The 25,021-nt window shown below is 38.1% G+C and overlaps 1 protein-coding gene across 1 annotated transcript in view; it reads right to left on the bottom strand.

Moving 5' to 3' along the window:
* LOC108677494 (neurogenic protein big brain) overlaps nucleotides 1-25,021 on the bottom strand; it is a 43,358-nt gene that overhangs the window by 3,120 nt on the left and 15,217 nt on the right. Inside the window, exons 3-8 of the mRNA XM_018165717.2 lie at nucleotides 10,185-10,395; nucleotides 9,159-9,239; nucleotides 3,624-3,704; nucleotides 2,976-2,997; nucleotides 2,280-2,411; nucleotides 1,599-1,763 (exon numbers count right to left, since the gene is read on the bottom strand). Of these exons, the coding sequence (XP_018021206.2) occupies nucleotides 1,599-1,763; nucleotides 2,280-2,411; nucleotides 2,976-2,997; nucleotides 3,624-3,704; nucleotides 9,159-9,239; nucleotides 10,185-10,395 (692 nt within the window). The remainder of the gene's footprint in view (nucleotides 1-1,598; nucleotides 1,764-2,279; nucleotides 2,412-2,975; nucleotides 2,998-3,623; nucleotides 3,705-9,158; nucleotides 9,240-10,184; nucleotides 10,396-25,021) is intronic.

Below are 25,021 nucleotides of genomic sequence, written 5' to 3'. Positions count from 1 at the left end.
CCTCATTTAAATAGAATTTGTTTCAATAAACAATGGATGACGACTTGGTGTTATCTTTATAAGTTTATGGTTTCATTTATGAAATTGTTCCTAGGAAAATAGTTTACCTGTGACAAGATAATTTTAACGCTGTGCACTAAATACTTCAAATTCCAAAATACATAATACACGCAAATACCTACGTAATAATGACAAGTTTTTCATATAATCTAACTTTCAATGAGTGCCGGAAGTTGATTCACCTAAACAATCGAGAATTCAGTTGAACTAAACATTCAAGAGCTTTCGAATAGTTCGGGACATCTTTTCCGATAAATATTCAAAGTATACGAAAATTTTCTTTCAACTGGCGATGACAGAAAATAGAGTGCAAAGAAAGTGAAAATACAATAAAAGTTTGAGTTTCCCAGAATCTATATTATTAGCTAGGAATGACACTAGTTTAGTGGCAACGAGGTTTACTAGCGCGGTAGATATCAAACGATGTCGCATCTTAAGTCAGGAATAAACAACACCAACGAGGTGTGAGGTCTCGTAATAATCGCAAATTTCATGCATCGACAATCGCTCATCAGCCACAAAGTGCGGAAGGTTTTTTATGACCGTTGATGCATGCAACAAAGAAGCAGCGTTAGTGTTTTAACACGGCACTCCAGCGTGGCCTGGGACTACTACGTCCGAAACGCTTACCACGATGAGAGGTTAGCGTCTCGGGGATACTAAAGTGATACAAACGAACAGTAAATAGGAGTTCATTTACACGTGACATCGGTCAACCGTACGACAAAAAATATAACTCAGTACTACTCGCTGAAGTGAGTGACAGCGCGTTTTCTCGTCGACGAAAACGTGAAGTCACGGACGGACAGACGGACGGACGGACATGGAGAGCACAATAGCACATTTTTTCCACGAATGAGAAAATGCGCAAAAAAGAGAAGAGAAATGCAAAGGATCCTACTTACCTAACAACTTAGCACCACAAATGAGACTCATAGTAAGGTAGCGTAAGGACCGCTCAGGCATTCTGCCTCTATACGAATGTGAAATCCCATAGAACTTCTGACGAGCATAGGCGCGCGCCAGAACACCTTCATTATAGGAAGAATGACATTAATTTATTCCATGAAACACTAATTTATTTCATCCTGCAATGGATAAAAGTTCACATCGATTTTGACTAAACTAAAGAATAAAACATCTTACCGGCCACATTTCACGCTAATCAAGTAAGCGCTAAGGAAAAATATAACCGATTGTGCACTTTGCGCTCATTGTCGCAGCCGAACCTAAAGAATAAATTACAGTGATTGTTTTGAAAATTTCCATGTAACAAATAAAGCAGATGTTAACTTATACACCAACATTAAGGAGATATTAGTCCAGAGAGTCTGTGCAATGCAACGTTGTAAGGAGAACTTACAAGACAGTCGTGGTAAAAACATGCAGTTTCTCGTGTCGCTAAAATGATATCGGTGCAGAGACGGCAGCAGAGCTACTATATTAATAAATCAGTTAGTAACATATACACCATATTATATGTATAAATCAGTTATTAACATATACACCAATATTATACACCAACATTAAACACTCACCCGTGGTATAAAGCTCATCGCCGTTGAGGTTGCCGGCTGTGTTGTGGCGCGGGTGAGCGGCGGTGCGGCGGAGAGCGTTGTACTGGCCTGAGGACGACATCGTTGCGGTCGCCTCCTCAGCGTCATCACGCCGCCCCACACCCGCACTGCCCACGCGGCCCTCATCTGTACCACATCAAACCTCCATCACACTACGCACGGGAATAAAAATATCTGCCTCATCTGTACCACATCAAACCGCCATCACACTACGCACGGGAATAAAAATATCTGCCTCATCTGTACCACATCAAACCGCCATCACACTACGCACGGGAATAAAAATATCTGCCTCATCTGTACCACATCAAACCGCCATCACACTACGCACGGGAATAAAAATATCTGCCTCATCTGTACCACATCAAACCGCCATCACACTACGCACGGGAATAAANGGCCAGACGTCCGTACACCGACTCTGCTGCTCAGCGGGATGGTTGTTGTGATTGAATTGGTGTTGTAAATACTGGTGATTGTGGTCCAAAATAGCCAGTGGCAAGTGTTCTGATGGCTGGTGGGCAGAAACTCCTTGAGATTTTTGAAGAAATTGCCGTTGCGGATGAAAATACTGTTGTTGAAATGGAGATCTTGGTATAGGTTGGTGTTGAGAACTGAAGGCAGCGCCCAATACTTGGCCACTTGACGGCAGTAAGTTTTGTTGTTGTTGTAGTTGTTGTTGTGTTGGTACTTGCTGCAAGTGTGTGGTAGTTGCGTCGTTGTTTTTTCTCTGAAGCTTCGTAGGAGAATTTACAGATGACGAAGGCGTGAAACCTGATATTCAGCAGCCAAATCGCATCATCAAAACATGACAAAGATAAGATCAATATGAAAGACAGAATTTACTCAGGCAAAATTAACGGTTATAGAGCTCGAAAATCCTCAGGATAACCTCTGAAGGTTATCCTATAACCTAGTAGTACTATACTATAGTATATATAGTAGTTTGCCTAGTAGTACTATACTATATAGTATAGTACTACTAGGCAAATACTATGTAGTACACGCGTAGGTGTACATAAACCTGATTAAAAAGTCGTATGTGGACCGACACCAGCATGGCCTCTGATAGCAGCTGCCTGGTTCCTAGTTATTTGCAATATTAATAACACTATTCATAAATTTTATTAATAAAGTATACAGTTTCTTTAATCCGACTCCTCACGTCATAGCTTTTTACTTTATCTCCTGAGCTATTGACACTTTAATCCGAGCTCTTTATCCAGTAGTAACTCTTAGTAACCTAAAATTACACATTATAACAAATATTATTTCATCATTCATGTACGGACAAAATAACTATCAAAGCTACCACCTGAAGGTCTGGTAACGAGTTACCGTCATCAGACAAGATGTTAACCTAGCGGAACATGTAAACCGACATCAATCTCAACGTGGACCGCACCTCCAGGAAACTGACGTCGGAAGAACTTTCATTACGAGTTGATTTTGTTGAAAGATAGTTANGGAATGAGCTTAATTTGATGCTCAAAAGAGTAATTTGATTCTAATAAATCAGGGAAACGTCGAAAAATGTCAAGCATAATATATTAAAAATTGAAATCATCAAATGAAATGATGATATCAATCAAAATAAAAAAAGGTGAAGCAAAATATCTTATTTAAATTAACAATGAAATGATGATATCAATCAACATCAAAAAAGGTGAAGCAAAATATCCTAAAGATTAAAATTAACAACTCATATGATGATATCAATCAGCATTAAAGAAGGTAAAACATAATATCTTAAAGATTAAAATTAATAAATCAAATGATGAGCGTAATATCTTAAAGATCAAAATTGACAACGAAATGATGATATCAATCAACATCAAAAAAATGGAAGCTTAATATCCTAAAGATTAAAATTAACAACTCATATGATGATATCAATCAACATCAAAAAAGTAGAAGCATAATATCTTAAAGATTAAAATCAACAAATCAGATGATGACATGAATCAGCTGATGCCCTGCACGTACCCAGTGACCCTGCCAGGAGTTCATGACGAAGGCAGGACCCAGCGACCGCGCGGGGTTCATGGAGGCCCCGGTCAGGGGCAGCTGCGGAGACACCAACATAACGAGTACAGAGGAAAAAATATAACTCAGTACTCCCTGCAGTGAGTGACAGAGAGCGCATTTTCTCGTCGACGAAAACATGAGGTTACGGACGGGCAGACGGACATGGCGAGCACAATAGTGCATTTTTTTATAAATGAGGAAATGCGCTAAAAACGGTCTGGTATGTTTTTATTTATTATAAATGAATAATATTTAGCTGGCATACATGCCATAGTACTACCTAAGCAATCTATCTTAATTCCCATATACGTTCCCATGTTTTTATTCATTATAAAGGAATAATATTTAAGCTGGCATACATGCCTAGTACTAAGCAATCTATCATAATTCACATATACGTACCCATGTTTTTATTCATTATATAAAGGAATAATATTTAACCTGGCATAGATGCGTAGTTATAAGTAATCTATCTTTATTTAGCTAAAACGTTTCAACGTTTTTATTTATTATAAACGAATAATATTTAGGCTGGCATACATGCCTAGTTCTCAGTAATCCATATTAAATTATTAATTAAGCTGAAACGTTCCCATGTTTTTAATAATTATAAACGAATAATATTTAGGCTGGCATACATGCCTAGTTCTCAGTAATCCATATTAAATTATTAATTAAGCTGAAACGTTCCCATGTTTTTAATAATTATAAACGAATAATATTTAGGCTGGCATACATGCCTAGTTCTCAGTAATCCATATTAAATTATTAATTAAGCTGAAACGTTCCCATGTTTTTAATAATTATAAACGAATAATATTTCTGCTAGATAGATGACAATTTTCAGTAAATTAGTATTAATCTAGATAAAACGTACCTTCAGTTTTTCAGAGCTTACAAACAAAAGAATAATAATAAACCTATTCGGTATTTTTATTACCATTTAGGATGAAATGTTGAGAAATTCATTCCTCTGTCGGATACGGGGAGCGACGGCATAAAATAACGTAACAAAATACTTTACACAAATAGGTCTATGCTATAACGAAAGAACTATATGAATATTAATAATTTTAACGGTAGATTAAAAAAAGTTTCAAATATTTTTAAAAGGGCTGCTCGAGTCACCCTGACAAGGGCTGTACGAGTCACCCTGACAAGGGCTGTACGAGTCACCCTGACAAGGGCTGTACGAGTCACCCTGACAAGGGCTGGTCTCTTATACACATCTAGATGTGTATAAGAGACAGCACTACGCACGGGAATAAAAATATCTGCCTCATCTGTACCACATCAAACCGCCATCACACTACGCACGGGAATAAAAATATCTGCCTCATCTGTACCACATCAAACCGCCATCACACTACGCACGGGAATAAAAATATCTGCCTCATCTGTACCACATCAAACCGCCATCACACTACGCACGGGAATAAAAATATCTGCCTCATCTGTACCACATCAAACCGCCATCACACTACGCACGGGAATAAAAATATCTGCCTCATCTGTACCACATCAAACCGCCATCACACTACGCACGGGAATAAAAATATCTGCCTCATCTGTACCACATCAAACCGCCATCACACTACGCACGGGAATAAAAATATCTGCCTCATCTGTACCACATCAAACCGCCATCACACTACGCACGGGAATAAAAATATCTGCCTCATCTGTACCACATCAAACCGCCATCACACTACGCACGGGAATAAAAATATCTGCCTCATCTGTACCACATCAAACCGCCATCACACTACGCACGGGAATAAAAATATCTGCCTCATCTGTACCACATCAAACCGCCATCACACTACGCACGGGAATAAAAATATCTGCCTCATCTGTACCACATCAAACCGCCATCACACTACGCACGGGAATAAAAATATCTGCCTCATCTGTACCACATCAAACCGCCATCACACTACGCACGGGAATAAAAATATCTGCCTCATCTGTACCACATCAAACCGCCATCACACTACGCACGGGAATAAAAATATCTGCCTCATCTGTACCACATCAAACCGCCATCACACTACGCACGGGAATAAAAATATCTGCCTCATCTGTACCACATCAAACCGCCATCACACTACGCACGGGAATAAAAATATCTGCCTCATCTGTACCACATCAAACCGCCATCACACTACGCACGGGAATAAAAATATCTGCCTCATCTGTACCACATCAAACCGCCATCACACTACGCACGGGAATAAAAATATCTGCCTCATCTGTACCACATCAAACCGCCATCACACTACGCACGGGAATAAAAATATCTGCCTCATCTGTACCACATCAAACCGCCATCACACTACGCACGGGAATAAAAATATCTGCCTCATCTGTACCACATCAAACCGCCATCACACTACGCACGGGAATAAAAATATCTGCCTCATCTGTACCACATCAAACCGCCATCACACTACGCACGGGAATAAAAATATCTGCCTCATCTGTACCACATCAAACCGCCATCACACTACGCACGGGAATAAAAATATCTGCCTCATCTGTACCACATCAAACCGCCATCACACTACGCACGGGAATAAAAATATCTGCCTCATCTGTACCACATCAACCTTCATCACACTACGCACGCAAATTAAAAGATCTGGGTTCATGAATATTTAGCACAAAATAATCGCAACATCACGTTTTAAATCGTCAAAAAATCCTTCGAATATGAAAACCGTCTTGATAATTGATATGTATACAAGAATATACGAAGCCTAATTTCGGTTAAATAATAACTCAACCTTTTATTTCAGGGCATCACAACGATCAGACTGAAACGAGGACAAGCGCAATTTTGTTATAAACAAAACATTATTACATTATTATAAGCAAGATTATTAATTAGCTTTGAATAAATAGCAGGAGGAGGATGAGTTGCACAGAAATCAGGAATTAACACAAAAATCTATATCCGACAGACTAAACGAACATATTATGTACATGAACGAACTTGCAGGAAATAATTGTGATATGTAGGAGTGACGAGTCATCAGCATGGTTATAAGTGATTATATAAAGTTTGTCTAACATGCAAAAAAAATTATGCGATTTGCAGCTATCAAACAAGCAATCCTCACAATCATATAAGAACTGCTCAGCTTTATGATTAGAAAAGCTGAACATTTATTACGTTTGGCCGAAATCAGCACATTATATTATTTATGAAACATAGGATATATATTGATTACTACATTAAGTTATGAATGCGAACTTGCGTGAAGGTTAAAAAAATATAACTCTGTACTCACTGCAGTGAGTGACAGAAAGCGCATTTTCTCGTCGACGAAAACTTGAGGTCACGGACGGACGGATAGACGGACGGACGGACAGACAGACAGACGGACATGGCGAGCACAATAGTTCATTTTTTCCATAAATGAGAAAATGCGCTAAAAAATGTATTTTCTTGAATGCAACGAATGGGACGAGAGATAAAATGGAGGTCATAGAAAGTATTCTAGAAAATAGGAGTAGTGGGCTAAAAATCTAATGAGAATAATGTCTTTACTTAAATGCATAAAACATCATAAACACTAATTACACTAAGGAACAAATATACAACTCTACCAAGAACACATCGAACATTGAAATAAACTATAGTCTATTATTGCGAATTTAGACGTTATTGACTTAGTTGAGCGAGTCATCTTTTTTTTCGTGGTAATCTAACATACGCCTTGTTAAGCATAAAAACTTTGGCAACGAAGAAATTTAAATTTATAAACATCGAGAATTAAAAACACACGATAAAAGAACCAGCGCAGCAATGAGCTTTAAAAATTTGGCAACGAGGAAATTAGAACAAATATAAATCGATAAAAAACATAAATAAGAGGTTACATGGGGCCCATACTTTCAAAACTCGCTAAGTGAACGTAAGTACTTACGCTCTATTTTCCTGTCTATGATTGGTGGATTTTGCTTGCGTGGCCGTCAATGAAAGTTAAGAGATCGTAAGTCCATCAGCCAATCATTGACGGCCACGCAAGCAAAATCCACCAATCATAGACAAGAAAATAGAGCGTAAGTACTTANGAATGTCCGTTAGACGTCTAGTGATTGTGAATGTCCGTTAGACGTCTAGTGATTGTGAATGTCCGTTAGACGTCTAGTGATTGTGAATGTCCGTTAGACGTCTAGTGATTGTGAATGTCCGTTAGACGTCTAGTGATTGTGAATGTCCGTTAGACGTCTAGTGATTGTGAATGTCCGTTAGACGTCTAGTGATTGTGAATGTCCGTTAGACGTCTAGTGATTGTGAATGTCCGTTAGACGTCTAGTGATTGTGAATGTCCGTTAGACGTCTAGTGATTGTGAATGTCCGTTAGACGTCTAGTGATTGTGAATGTCCGTTAGACGTCTAGTGATTGTGAATGTCCGTTAGACGTCTAGTGATTGTGAATGTCCGTTAGACGTCTAGTGATTGTGAATGTCCGTTAGACGTCTAATGGTTGTGAATGAATTTTTGACAAATGAGTGTGAACTTCAAATTAACGATTGTGATTGTTAATGAATCAGTTGAATTGTAAATTAAAAATTATTAAAATAAATAACGAAATTGTCACCCTTTCATTACAACTGATTATTTTAATGCGGATGACGTGATTAATTAAACAAATTTTTTCTTCATATACTATTGTGTGGTTGTTAAGAAAACTAGATGAGTTTAACTCAATTTGATAAAATGTATGATGGATTGTGAGGAATCTGAGTTAGGTTTAATTTGATGATTAAGAAACGACGAAAATATCTTCCAAATGAGGTCTGATTTGATGTCCAAAAGATAACTAAATGATGTGTAATTTGATTATAATAAATCAGAGAAACATCGAAAAATGCGAAGCATTATGTCTTAAAGACTGAAATCAACAAGTGAAATAATAATGAAATCAATCAACATAAAAAAACGTGATGCATAATATCTTGAAGATTAAAATCAACAAATCAGATTTTAACATAAATCAACATCAAAAAGAGAGAAGCACAATATCTTAAAGATTAAAATTACCAAATGAAATGATATCAATCAACATCAAAGAAGGTAAAACAAAATATCTTAAAGATTAAAATTAATAAATTAAATGATCAGCGTAATATCTTAAAGATCAAAATTGACAACGAAATGATGATATCAATCAACATCAAAAATGGCGAAGCATATAATAAATAAAATGATGACATGGTATAGGTTCTTACTGCCGAGTATAGGTTATTCGACTCATTCCCCTTCGAGTCGTGAGCATAGACAAATGTGTTAAACTCACACTTCTATCTGTAATCCCACAAACTGTAAGCTGTGTTACTCCATAAACAAGTACTCTGTGCCTCATTTATCCTCTGATCACATAATAAACCCGAACTAACCTCAGGTCTTTCATATAATTATTATACATATAAGAGGTGCACCAGAAAAGCAACCTCTTACATCAGCTGATGCCGTGCACGTACCCAGTGACCCTGCCAGGAGTTCATGACGAAGGCGGGCCCCAGCGACCGCGCGGGGTTCATGGAGGCCCCGGTCAGAGGCAGCTGTGGGGGGACACCAACATAACCAACATAATCAGCATAGAGGAAAAAATATAACTCAGTACTCCCTGCAGTGAGTGACAGAGATCGCATTTTCTCGTCGACGAAAACATGAAGTCACGGACGAACAGACGGACGGACAGACGGACATGGCGAGCACAATAGTGCATTTTTTTCATAAACGAGAAAATGCGCTAAAAACGGTTTTGTATGTTTTTATTTATTATAAACGAATAATATTTAAGCTGGCATACAGGCCTAGTACTAAGTAAATCTATCATAATTCACCTAAACGTTCCCATGTTTGTATTCATTATAAAGGAATAATATTTAAGCTGGCATAGATGCGTAGTAATAAGTAATCTATCTTTATTTAGCTAAAACGTTCTCATATGTTTTTATATATTATAAACGAATAATATTTAAACTGGTATAGGAACATGTCCAGTTCTCAGTAATCCATACCGGTATTATTTAAGCTAAAACGTTCCCTTGTTTTTTTTTAGTAATTATAAACGAAAAATATTTCTGTCAGATTGATGGAAATTTTCAGTAAAATGATATTAATCTAGATGAAACGAAACTTTAGTTTTTCAATGATTACGAACAAAAGAATAATATTTATCTTATTATTTTTATTACATTTAGGATTAGATGTTGAGGAATTCATTCCTCTGTCGGATACGGAGGAGCGACAGCACAAAATGACAAAACAAAATACCATACACAAACAGGTTTATGGTGTAACGAAAGAACTATATGAATAGTAGTTTTTAACTGTAGAGCAAAGAAAGTTTCAAATATTTGTATTAAAGGGCTGTTCGAGTCACCCTGACAAGGGCTGTACGAGTCACCCCGACGAGGGCTGGATGACACCCCGACGAGGGTTGCACTACTCACCCCGACGAGGGTTGCACTACTCACCCCGACGAGGGCTGCACTACTCACCCCGACGAGGGTTGCAGCGAGGTATGCAAGCCCTATAATGACAGGGGCGTGGCTAGAGGCGCCGGGTGCCCGGTGTGGACACATGGCTGAGAAATACGTGAGCACCACCACGAACGTCAGCAAGAACTCCACTCCGAACCCTTGGCCCACTGTGATGACCCGCGACACGACGGTAGACCCGAGCTCTCCGCTGTACCCGGATGATGTTGCTCTGAAATATAACAAGAAAACAATAATAAATTAAAAAATTATATCAATCCAATAAAAAATTCAAAACATAAATCTCAAGATTTATTTATTGATGTTTAAACAATAACTAAGACATCATAACAAATTAAAAAATTATGGTAATCCAATAAAAATCAACAGGCGTATATAGGTTTAAAGAATTATTTATTGATGTTTGAAAAATACCAAGATACGATCGAATTGTCAATCAATATCTAATCTAAGATGACAGAATTGTCGTTTTTAAAATGCAATTTATAACCGTTTCAAACCATTTGGTCATTACGTGAGAATTCCCGTGCGCCTGAAAAATGAGGAAAATAAAGAAATTCAAATAACTAAAATACTCAGAGATGTTCACGGCAAACTCAAAGCCTGATGAAATGCTAAAATATTAATAGCCAATATCACAGAAGCGATCAATATATATAATGGTGCATGGCATTTCAATGACGTAATGGCTACAAAACGCCGCCTCGATAAGCGTTCCGGTTACCAAAGGCCATCACAAATCCAGTTGAGAAGAAAGCTCTGCAATGTACCCGGCAACTGCATCTTCCTTACCCACAGAAAAAAAGCTTAAAAACTGCACAAATGAGTTTCTGTTCTAAGTTCAACGGTTTTCTTGTGATAAAACTTTCAGCGCACTGCTTGTGCGGCGCCCATTTGCCTTCAAACTTCCACAAAACAAAATGAAAAAGCGTTTTGGGTACACCAACATTTCTGGACTTCTAGATAGATTCAAAATTATATTAAATATAGATATTTTGCAGCAAGCAAAAATTTCACGTCTATGAGAAAATAAATAAATTGTACAGCTAGCACTTTGAAAACTAGAGAATTACTCCCAGTAAAATGTACCGTACGAAAGTAATTACGGAAGAAATATTCGCCGGCATCTCTTATGCGCCATTGCAGGAGATAAAGCATAACTCCACAGAACTTCATATCAGCACAGATATAAAGAAAATACGAGTGCGGCGCAAAAAAAACACAATACGACATGAATTATTGGGCGATATGGGACCGCTTGGGCAGAACGACAGACAGATTAATGTGTTTTTGAAAAGCAGTTTCGAACGCTACCTCCCTCGTGGAAGAAGCGACAATACGTCAACGGTTTTGCTCGAGAACAAAAAAATCGTAATAACTTTTTATCGTGTTTACATCATCAGGGAGAAAGTCACCTGAATCAAAGCCACATTGCTTAATGATTTCAATTATTGGTCATCAATTCGATTTAAAGTCGGAGATGTCATATCCGTAATTATTTTTATAATACAGGTTAAGCTGTCATGAGCTCATCGCATTGACTTGAGCAAAACATATGAGGACTGCAGGTCAGCCAATCAGATCAGGTCAGCCAATAAGATCAGGTCAGCCAATAAGATCAGGTCAGCCAATTCTTAAATGAGATAATATAGAATTTCCTTCAACGCGCGCTTAAAAAAGCGAAGATATATCAAGAAATACTCAATGCAAAAAATATGAGCAGTTTGAGATATTATATGTATTACAGATGAGCCTCGAGTACAATTCATTTCCAGAATATATCTTTGCAGAATTCATTTAGTGGGAATCTTTCTCAGTAGAATAGCGGAAAAGTAGCAATTATTATTACTAGAATAATAATTAAAAGATAAATATATACATAAATAATACAGATAACAATAAACAAAACAAGATAATCATGATAGGAGACAGCTGGAAATCGTTTTCAACGTATCTTCAGTGAGCGAGAATTCATTTTTTTGCATAGGGTTGAACTTGGATGTCACTAAAATTCACCTCGGGGAATTAAACCCAACGAAACAAAAGTGTTCACGTAACTCGAGTTCAATTTGCACTAGAAACTTAAGCGGATTATCTTCTTCAGTGAGCATAAGAGTTGCGCTGAACGCAAAAGACGGCAAAGCTCGAACAATGACACACTCAGTAAAAAAAAGAGTCTTATTGTGCAAATAGTGACTCACTTTCTTACCTACGCAGTGCGCGCAGAGAGCGGACGTAGCACTGATAAGCCCTGGCCAAACTGAGTCAGAGTGACCCGCACAAATAAATAATTAAGGACAGAAAGTGCATGGCTATTAAGGACCAAGTTCCTCATTTTTAGCGCATTTTCTCAGTTATGGAAGGAATGCATTATTGTGCTAGCCATGTCTGTCCGTCCGTCCGTCTGTCTGACCGTTCGTGATTTCACGTTTTCGTAGACGGGAAAATGCGCTCTCTGTCACTCACTGCAGTGAGTACTGAGTTATATATTTTTATTAATGCACAGCAATATAATATTAACATGTCATATTTGCAATATTTGCCGCAAGGAACTTTTAGATTAAAAGTTCAGTGAAATACGAGTGATAAGAGATATAACTGAGCATAATTAAAATCATGCATTACATTCAATGAACAACTTGATGTACACACACGTTCTCATACACGATAATAGCAGGGGCCATACCTTCAAAACTCGCTAAGTGAACGTAAGTACTTACGCTCTATTTTCTTGTCTATGATTGGTGGATTTGGCTTGAAAGGCCGTCAATGATTGGCTGATGAACTTACGATCTCTTAACTTTTTTTGGAAGTATAGGCCCTGCCGTACATATAATGTGAATAATACGAGTAGGAGTTTTCAATAAACAATACAAGTAGATTTCAAATAAATGAATACCTCTGACGATGAAAAAAAAATTGTGCATAAATTGATTTATAAAAATTAATGCCGAAAACCGTTACAAAACCATTATTCGTTCAGGTAGCTGGGTTTTTGTTTCATCGAGGGACACCTACACGAACGAGTAATTCTAACGCTATTCCAATAGTTTACTTAGTGTGTTAGAAAATAATTAAATAATAAAGACTTAAATGATTCGACCCATCTTATCGAAGTCTTGTTGATTAGATCAAATTGAGCGGGAAATATTAATAAAAATTAATTATGATACCGAAACGAAACTTGTGAGATGAAAACACTGAAAATCACCGAGTTCCAGAATCTCATGATGCTTGCCATCACATTTGACACACTGATAATAAAAAACTGTAGAAGGTAGGAAAAAGATGGCATCCATTATCATAATTAAACGCTCTCAAGAAAAATATTGGCATTTCATTTTGGTGCTTCCTAGAAATTTAGAAGCAAACAAATTTCACAAAAATTCGCCATATCTTTATAGCAAACGTTTTCCGTGAAAATATGGTGAATTTTGGGGGAATTCCCATGCAAAAAATTCTTTGCTTTAAAAATTTTTCATGAATTAGCGTTTAAAGTAATCATTGATACTTGGTGTTTACAATGAGGTGTTCCCATTGGTGTTTCAAATAAGAGTAGCAATGAGACAAAGGAAATCTAGAGCTGGATATGTGCCAATAAATGAAATATATAGATATAAAATCAACACATTAGTGAAGATTATGCGAGTATTTCCTTTATAGGACAAGCGATCGCAGTAGCAAACATAAGGACGGAAATCTTAGTGTTGGAGCAGCCAAAAGAAGGTGATCAGTTACCTGGAACGGTATCTGGTAATTAAGCTTTTTGCATGTTTAATTAGAGTGAATAAGTTCCAATGTTATCCTCGATGCAGACGAGACCAGAAGGCTACTATGAAAAGCAAGACGTGAATCGAACAAACGCTCACAAAATGTAAGAATCTTTTTGTCAAAATATTGACACACTTTCTTACCCACAAGACACAGCACTGACACGCTCTTTCACAAGGCTAATATGAGTCAGGATGACTCACACACGCGACAAAAATTCAGCGATATTTGGACAAAGGCTCACTCATTTTGTCGAGTGCAGCCTGCCGAAGCTGCCTAGATTATATTTCTCTGCCGACACAAGGATTCGAACACTAGGCCCTCTATGCGCCGCCAAGTTCATAAATCAATGTCAGAACATGGGGGAAATGTGAACTGCGGTTCATTAAGCACTGCTCTCAACTACAGTAACGTAGAATACAGATGACATTATCCTTCAACGACTGAAAAAATTTCTAGCAACTTGATACTTTTGACACAAAGTGGACGAGTATAAGTGTAAGTTCAGAAGTAATTAGAGATAAATTACTTGATACTTATGTATATTGAGTAATTTTAATACGGGTATGGCCATGAAAAATGAATTTTAATAAGGGTATTGCAATGAAAGGATTGCGAAAAATGATGCAAGGTCGAAAATTTAACGGCGGAAATCGCCTATGAATTTCAATATGAAGGACCAAAGTTACTCAGCAATATTCTTAGGACAACTCCATCTTGATAGGAAATGCTTGGATCGTATTTGTGTTTTGTAAATAAAACGATTAAGAATTCAAGTACTTGTATCAAAAATGTTCTTTACTTTTTATTATAATTTATAATTTTTATTTGGAATCAAAAGTAAAATTGTTACATTTTCAATTTAACTGCAATGATGTTCAATTTGCACAAAGGATTAGAAGCTTTGGCGCAAGCTATTCATGAAGCACGATAACTTCTAATTGAGAATAAAAGTCAAGCTTTTATTGTTATATAAGCTCTTTAATACTTGTGGTGTCTTTACAAGTAAATGAATAGATTAAAATAATGAATAATTCACGGGGTGAATAGATTAAAATAATACTTGTGGTGTCTTTATCTTGTGGTGTAGGTAAATAATTATTCTTATAAAGAAAATCACGACCAGTGGTGGACGAAGAGACAGTACAAAGTTGAAAAATTGTATGGCAAATCTTTTTTTATAAGATTTAAGACATCCGATCTGTTTATAGCATCAGCTCGTCGGCCGTTAGTTCGCTGAACTCCCCAAGAAAATAATATCAGGTAAATGAGCCTTGTAAAAAATTTGTTCAAGGAGGCAGACTGAGCGCCAATGCATTCATTAGCGCCAAGATTAAAGCTCTGGCATCCCATGTGCTACATCTTCCTTGAAGCGTTCTAATTTCCAGCAACTTCCTGGCGCTACATCCTCCTGGTCCGAACGTTGCGTTCGGACATCCTCCTGCAACATCCTCCTGGCGCTACATCTTCCTTGAAGCGTTCTAATTTCCAGCAACTTACTTCAAGGTAAATAATCAAACCATAATAAAATTGATACGATAATTTATGACATGATTTTGAAGCAAATGCAAATTTCACGAGGTGAAGTGGGATACAGTTTAAAAACATAGAATATTGACATTTCTACCAGGTTGAAAACAGCCGCAAAATATTGACGATCGTTCACTAGGCATCTTATTGGTACAAATAAACACCTACCGGTATATCACAAAAACAGCAGGTCGCGATTTCAGACCAGATTTACAACTCATTCATAACGCAGAAACGTTGATTGCAGTTGATATTGTCGACACAATCAGCAATCGATATCAGATTACGGTCGGGTGGGTATACCCATAAACTACATGGCTCGAGCCATGCAAGGGTGGATAATGGACATAATGCTTTCCAAAGTCAACCCTTGTTGTCCTAATGTGAAAAACAAAATGAATCTATTCAATCCAAGAAATTGAAGGCTCATCGGAGAACGAATAATGGCCATGCAGCGGTCGTACCGATTAGCTTTATTTTGAGTACCCAGGCCATGGTGAACCCGTGACACTTGGCACCCGCAACGTAACCTCCTCAGTCGCTACCTCAAAGAAAAGATAAATTAATTAAATAGCATTAGCTGAAATCCAAAGGAGAAATCTCGAGAGAGTCGTGATGGATTATGCTTTTATAAGAGAATTATTGCACATAAAACTGAGGATATATTCCTGGTATACCGATCACTCAAACAGAAACTTTCTGTCGACGATGTTATTGGGAAAATTCAGATAAGGAACAGTACATAAGGTGATGCATAGAACCTGAGATCATCCGCAAAAAATCTAATAAACAGAACTTCACATCAGAAACACAACATCAAATTACGTACAAAACATACATCAGAAGATCCATCAAGCATCAAACCAAGAAAAAAGAATATCAGACATGCATACTAGATGCTGGATATCTGATGATGGATATTGTACGATGCAAACCAGATGCTGGGTATCAAACGATGCAAAACACACCATGAAAAATGTATGATGCAAACCAGATGCCAGGTATCAGACGATGCAAAACACGCCATGAAAAAAAAACACATGCCCATGCCGCCTCCCGATGCGGCCAACGGACGATGTACTGAGCGCAACTCGCGCGCCTCCACTTCATGAATAGCAGAGGCCGTCTAGGCCTACGGCCTAGACGGCCTACATAGCGGCCATAGATGGCCTATACAGGCCGCTATTCAGTGCCGGTTCGTCCTAAGATGATCCCGCCAAGAATTCCGGGTGCCGGGAACTTCAATGGAAAAAGATTCTTACATGAGCAAGGCATCAGCGGCCCCGAATATAGAGAAAAAGATTGTTAAATACGCAAGGCATTTGAGGCCACATATATGGAGCTGACAACTGGAGATACTGATGCCTAATAAATCATACCTAACAGTAGATGGAAATAATATTGTGGAATTGTCTCTCTCTTAAAATTCAGAAATATGATTTAGTATAAATTAGCTAGAATTAAAGCCATTTTTTCAAGGCCGAAGAAATAGAAGTTTATCGGGACAGTAAAGCTTCACTGAATGCATGTAAAGACCTCCACAACGCATGATGCACGCACAGGTGGTTGTATGACGCATGATGCACGCACAGGTGGTTGTACGACGCATGATGCACGCACAGGTGGCTTCATGACGCATGAAGCACGCACAGGTGGCTTCATGACGCATGATACACGCACAGGTGGCTTCATGACGCATGATGCACGCACAGGTGGTTGTACGACGCATGATACACGCACAGGTGGTTGTACGACGCATGGTACACGCACAGGTGGTTGTACAACGCATGATACACGCACAGGTGGTTGTACGACGCATGATACACGCACAGGTGGTTGTACAACGCATGATACACGCACAGGTGGCTGTACGACGCATGGTACACGCACAGGTGGTTGTACGACGCATGGTACACGCACAGGTGGTTGTACAACGCATGATACACGCACAGGTGGTTGTACGACGCATGGTACACGCACAGGTGGTTGTACGACGCATGCACGCACAGATGGTTGTACGACGCATGATACACGCACAGATGGTTGTACGACGCATGATACACGCACAGGTGGTTGTACGACGCATGGTACACGCACAGGTGGTTGTACAACGCATGATACACGCACAGGTTGCACCATAACGCAAGACGTAAGCGCACGTTTGTTCCTGGTCAAGCTCATGCCTGTAAAAATCGCGGGCAATGCATAGAAGTCAATACGAAGCGCTGCAAGACGTATGAATTTATAGATAAAAATAGCCGTCAAAACGTTAATAATTTAAGACATATAGCAATGATATTTTGGCCTCGTTATATTGATGTCAGCTTCCATATCTATTGATGCTATAGTTGATGCACGAGAGCAGAATTAGAAAAAAATATGCTGGGAAATTTATTCCTGACAAAATTTATCAACTCGGAGAGCCTGAGAAGTTAAATAGCGCAAAAATTTCCAATTAAATTAGTCATATAATTAATACTGCAGTTAAAAATATTTTAAAATTCTCGCACACAATGACCCACGATTCAAACTAAAATGACAAAGAAAATTGAAATGAATCATGTCTCATAGTTGAAAATATCTCAGTAAAAAACTTTAGATTTCACCTCTCAAAACGTGTTTGCATTTACACCAGTTTAAGAGCATAAAATTCCTCAATTAACATCATTTTCACGTCCTCGCGGGCGTAGTTTTACCGTTGTTTCTGCATTTTAAGACACAATACGCGTCGATTTAATAGACAGATTTCCAGCACGCATGCGTGTATAGCCTCTTCACGCGCCAGTCTAATAATCCAAGTGATAACCAAAAAAGGGTTAATAGAAACAAACCCATACCGGGTACGTAACAAAACGATTTTTCATAGGTGTTGTTCGAGTACTGTAAACTTTGATTACTTTAACTTCAGTACGCAATATTATAATGAATCCATTTCAAAGCACATATACCACGAGCATGTTTCTAAACTCACAAACATGAACAATTGTTGAGCCGATCCTATCGACCGCGTAGAAAGTCAACGTTAAAGCTTTGGTTTCCCTATTGAGTTTTCATCTCTAATTTGCATTCAATTCAATATTTCCGTATTTCTCTTCCTATGTGCATCGTGTTAAAAGAAATTTTAATCTCCACAATTTAACTTGACGAATAACATAACGTACCGTATGTTTTCATTAACTGTGACAACATTCAAGCGAAACCGATAAGTAGGTATGTATAAATTGTACATGTCTAGGGTTAATTTTGGAAGGGATGGAACTCTAACTTGACGTTTGTGCAATTAATAAGTTAATAAGTGCGAACAAAGTCCTTATGTGTATAGTGTCATAGTTTGAGCTCAAAGAGCGGATGTTCGCAAGTGGGGTTCATTCATAAATTACGCATGCAGGGGTGTTTTTCTGGGGTTTCAATTTGTTAAATATATGTTTCAATTCCATGCAGATCAACAGTTGCGTTTGAGGTAACACGCATATTAAGACATGTTTAACATATATAGTAACTAAGTGAAAAGGCTTGAGAGGCAGTGCAGTAAGAGGTCAGTTCCCGCCATCAAGCATTATAACATAGAGGTCGTCCATATGATAACAGTTATCAGTATCTTCGTTCACAAAGAGCCCTTTTGTTTCCGCTCACAATCAGGCATTGATGTGAAAGTGATACTTTGTTACCACGGGCTATAGCAAGACGCTCGCACTTTTATAAACAAGAAACGAAAGAAAAGAAGAAACGTCTTTAGAAGAACGACGTCTTCAACGTCTTTTGAAGAAAAGACGTTGAACAAAATAGAAATTACACATCAATTCCTACACATTTGTTCAACAACAGGCTTAATGAAATTTCGATGTAAATAATCACGATGAACATTGAACAGCTATATATTATCTTTCACTGGAGCGTTTCATAATAAATAATCGCGTTTTTAAGATTACTTGGTTTATAACTCACGTACAAATTTTTCGTTAATTATGAATTAGGAACTCGCATATATAGGCACATATAATTGTCACAGTTGCAGGCTTTCAACATCACATTTCGACATAACGTAACGAATCACAACTCAGTGACGCCTAACTTGAATTTTATTTGCAGTGGCAAATAGATAATTACTTAATTAATTTTATCCCACAACTAGCACAAACTGAAAACAAAAATTACTTTTGAAATTAGTCAACGAGAAGCAGACCATACAATGATTCTCGACGAGAAAGGTTTGCTTGCGTCAGTTTTCTTTTCCGTGTGAACGTCGGCCGATAAACTTTTCTGACGGCAACTCTCATTGCCAGGCCTGAGATACGGACACATTGACGATATTTAAGGTATCCGTAAACCAAAGGTTTAACGTATCTGCAGACCGAAAGTTTAACGTCTCCGTAGACCATAGGTTTAACGTATCCGCAGACCAAAGGTTTAACATATCTGCAGACCGAAGGTTTAACGTCTCCGCAGACCAAAGGTTTAACGTCTCCGCAGACCAAAGGTTTAACGTATCTGCAGACCGAAGGTTTAACGTCTCCGTAGACCAAAGGTTTAACGTATCCGCAGACCAAAGGTTTAACGTATCCGCAGACCAAAGGTTTAACGTATCCGCAGACCAAAGGTTTAACGTTAGACCAAAGGCTTAACGAAATCGTAGACCAAAGGTTTAACGTATCCGCAGACCAAAGGCTTAACGAAAGCGTAGACCAAAGGTTTAACGTATCCGCAGACCAAAGGTTTAACGTATCCGTATAAGACCAAAGGTTAGAAGGTTGGTGCTTAAGAAGGTAAAGACCACTTCAGACGAGATTGAAGGCTAAAGACCTTTAATTCATCGAAAGCCCACATACACTCAGAGAAATCGGTGAGATATTGTCAAAATATCTCACCCATTGGGGCTCGCATAAGCCCCAAAATATCTCACCCAACGATACATTTTTTGCGCTTTTCTGAGTCATTTTGAACCAGTTTGGCCGGGCAAAAGGGCACATCAGTGCTACATCCGCTCTCTGCTCGCTCTGTTGGCAAGATAGTGGATCATTATTTGGACAATGTGACCCGGTAATGAAACTGAGTGTAAAGGCATGAATAATGAAGAATGATAATTATCTAATCATGTAAAATTATAATAATTGAAAATTAATTATTACTTGATTATAATTTTTAATGATTATTTTATAATTATAATAAATATTACCTTGCAGAAAATAAATAACTTGTATACAACTATATGTTATAAATTACAATCATAATGTAATTATCATAATATCAATTATAATTGAATAGAATACCTCCGTTACATCGTCAGAGTGTAGGACACTCTCTTAATAATTCTTTTATTTATTTGGAAAATTATCCTTTCGCAATCGACCTTAATTGGTTCAAAACAATGTTTCAAGTTATTTTTTTAGGTCCTTCTTAGGTACAAGAAAGCTTCACACGCGGCATTGCTGGAGCTCCAGCAGAATTCAAAAGAACCTAATTCTTAATCAGAAACAAGGACAGAAGTTGCAGCAGCAGACAACAAAAGTTACAATCCCATGCCGCGCTTCCAAATCCTGTGATAAGATCTCGAGTTTAGTGGCATGGCATCAAAGGCATTTATACAAGACGCAGCCTGCACGGTGGCAATGCAGGCATGAAGCGACTTGTAAACTTGCCAAGGACAGATAAATGTAAAACAAGGACCACGTCAGAATTTTTTGAATATCATAACAAAGATTGCAGTCGGATAGAAGACGGTGAACTTGCCGTGCGTACCTTGAATCCTTCTCTTTGTTTACGGTGCAAAGCATGAGCACCAGGGTTCAATCCCCAGGAAAATTACGAAAATATAATGCAGGCATGAAGCGACTTGTAAACTTGCCAAGGACAGATAAATGTAAAACAAGGACCACGTCAGAATTTTTTGAATATCATAACAAAGATTGCAATCCCATGCCGCGCTTCCAAATCCTGTGATAAGATCTCGAGTTTGGTGGCATGGCATCAAAGGCATTTATACAAGTCGCAGCCTGCACGGTGGCAATGCAGGCATGATGCGACTTGTAAACTTGCCAAGGACAAATAAATTTAAAGCAAATCAAAGGCATTTATACAAGCCGCAGTCTCCACGGTGGCAATACAGGCATGATGCGACTTGTAAACTTGCCAAGGACAAATAAATGTAAAGCAAATCAAAGGCATTTATACAAGACGCAGCCTTCACGGTGGCAATACAGGCATGATGCGACTTGTAAACTTGCCAAGGACAAATAAATGCAAAACAAGGATCTCGTCAGAATTTTTTGGATCGCATAACAAAGATTGCAGTCGGATAGAAGACGGTGAACTTGCCGTGCGTATCTTGAATCCTTCTCTTTGTTTACAGTGCAAGGTATGAGCACCAGGGTTCGATCCCCATGAAAATTACGAAAATATAACTCAGTACTCACTGCAGTGAGTGACAGAGAGCGCATTTTCTCGTCGTCGTAAACTTGAGGTCACGGACGGACAGACGGAGAGACAGACAGAAGGACATGGCGAGCACAATGGTGCATTTTTCCATAAATGAGAAAATGCGCTAAAAATAATATGATTTTAGCGCGTAAGATGATGCTGACTCATACGAGTTTCACCGAGGCAATTGGCAGATTCGTCTTAAAAATGGGCTTTGATTAGCCGCAAAATGCCTGTAATTTAAAAAAAAAATCTGGCTCCAGGGAACTCGTTTCTACTTCGAGGCGCCGGAGTGAAGGATCTTAACGGGAACGTAGCACGAGGAATGAAGATCTTTTTTAAAATATCGTTACTTACACGGTATTAATTAACATTGAAGCGTTATTTGTAATTAAAGCTTATACATAAGTCAGCAGAAATAAACATAGAATTGTTCGAAACTACCGTCCACTTTACATAAATTCTTTATATGAATAAAAGTTTTCCAGTCCATACGAAATTCAATAAAAACCTAGTGCAAAAGCCATGTGAATGTACGTATACCAGTTTAGCGCAAATGTATTGTGTAAACTTGATGTTGACATTTGATGAAACAAGTCCAACCAGAAATTTGCAGGTTTCGCAGGCTATAATTTAAACAGAATACATCCCAACGTTCATACACTTAAAAAAATGAATGGCAATATTGATTAAATTGTGACCCACTTTCTAACCCACAGCATGAAGAGAGAACGGTCTCTGATCGTGGTATGATATATTGATATACAATATACAATAATACTGATACGCCCCTTTGCCGGGCTAAACTGTGTCAGAATGACCAGAGCAGAGCGAGAGTGTTTCGCAATTTGGAAAAAGTCTCGCCCATTTTTCTCAGTGTACAGAGCAATCATTGTAGAGCTAAGCTTCTATCAATGCAAATAAAATAAATGTAAGTAAAATACAATGACAAAACTGATAGAGTTTTATATCTATCCTGATTCTCGACAGTTTTATGCCTATAAAGCTATCGTTTCGAAAATGCCCGACGCAAAAGGTTAGCCCCACCCATTTAAAACATCATAACACATCGAGTTTTGCGAGTTTTATTGTGCAAATGGTGGCAANCTTGCAAAGTGGGGCTAACCTTTTGCGTCGGTGCAAAAACACGAACCGCTTGATTTTTCCGCCAGTAATTAACTTCTTCACCAAATTTTACCAGCTATAGATTGCAGAGCGCAAGACAAATTTTTTGCCACCATTTGCACGTTAAAACTGGCAAAACTCGATGTGTTATGATGTTTTAAAGGGGTGGGGCTAACCTTTTGCGTCGGGCTGTACTTCGAAATGACTAAATAAATTGAATTATCTATGCCATAGAACGGCATGCACAACCATACTCAAAATCAAGCATTTCACTTTCTATTTTGGTAAATAGCCAAATGAAATTAAGCTACGATGAATGACCAACGTAAACTAAGATTTATTGGATAATCCATCATAGGATTTCCCGTGGAAATAATGCAAACGGTCCGCTCAGCCCCAGCACAAAGGTTGCATAGACTAACGAGGCGGCCTGGGCCTATACTTTCAAAGAAGTTAGGAGATCGTAAGTTCATCAGCCAATCATTGACGACCTTTCGAGCAAAATCCACCAATCATAGACAAGAAAATAGAGCGTAAGTACTTACGTTCACTTAGCGAGTTTTGAAAGCATGGCCCCTGGCTTGGGCACGATACTTGAATAAAAATAGCGATCGATGCACTTTAACCCTGGAGTGAGTCATCGTGACCCGGTTAGACCCTGCTTATTGGTGTTATCTGTGCTACGTGCAATGCGTCACATTTAGGATAGTATGCCCCATTGTTTTTTCTTAGTGTACGAGGCCGTTGTGCCGCGTTCACGTTAGGGACGCTGCACGGACGACGGTTTCTCTTCGTCGGTGTGTGAATGCGGTATATAATATATAGTTATAGTAGTAAATATAGTATAGCGGTATAGTATAGTAGTCAATAGTATTAATAATACTTTCGATATTTAAATAGATTGTACGGGTACACATTTACATCCGACACTTGATTGTACAGTGACTCTCAAGAGATTAGTCTAGAACTACACACACAACTAAATGATAAGACGTAACAAAATACTTTATAGTTTCAAAATATAAGTGTGTTGCAAAGTTGAGAAATAATGATCATTGTGATTAATGTTGTGTATGCAATTGTCATCAGAACGCTGCTGATACTGTTACCTGCAAGCATCACAGCTGTGTTCCACACAAACACACACACATAACCACACATACACGCACAACCACACACGAATTCACACAACGAACACGCATTCCGCCTCACATTCCTGCTCCCTCATTACGACCAGCCACCTGCACCAGCAACACATCTTGTGCATACATTCCTCCTTTACATTCCTCAGCTACATTCCTCAGCTACATTCCTCCTTTACATTCCTCCTCTACATTCCTAATCTCGCAATACATTGCCGTTATTAATTTTATACCAAACCACTTTCAAACCTTCAAATGTTGCAGTACATTGCTAATTGTTTATGACAGTACTCCAAAATTAGCTCAGATGAAATCTAGCATGTGTAGTCAGCATAGTATTTCCAAATGGAAATTCCATATGCAGAGTTTTTAGCATGAGCGGTCATCACAGTTTGGCTTAGTTCACGGCTACATGAGCTTAATAGTCTCACATCNTAATTGTTATTATGTACTCTAGAAAGGACAGCTACTTAATTCTACTGTGTTCTACATAAACCGATCAATATTGTTCACTACACAAGAGTTCAAGGAGCTCAGTAAATTGAATCAACTGAACAAAATTCTCTTATCGTTATTTAAAATTTTTTTATTATTTCATCCCTAGAACTTCCTAAATTCTAGGAATAAAATAATAATAAAATTTCTAAATAACGGTTTAAAAATACGAAATGCAAACGTATTTAACTATAACGGTTGAAAAATAGAAAACGCATACATATTTCAAGAACCTCAAATAAGCACAAGAAAGTCTCATGGGATGGCAAGTACGTCTCATTTTAAAAAGTAAGATAAGGAAGTACATGATTATATCGTAACGCTAGCTGATATAGAGCAAAACGTCAAGCTGGAACAAAG

The sequence above is a fragment of the Hyalella azteca genome, unplaced genomic scaffold (assembly GCF_000764305.2).
Source record: "Hyalella azteca isolate HAZT.00-mixed unplaced genomic scaffold, Hazt_2.0.2 contig3406, whole genome shotgun sequence".
Lineage (NCBI taxonomy): Eukaryota > Metazoa > Arthropoda > Malacostraca > Amphipoda > Hyalellidae > Hyalella > Hyalella azteca.
Note: the sequence above shows the minus strand (reverse complement) of the source record. Positions and strands in the feature narration are given on the sequence as shown.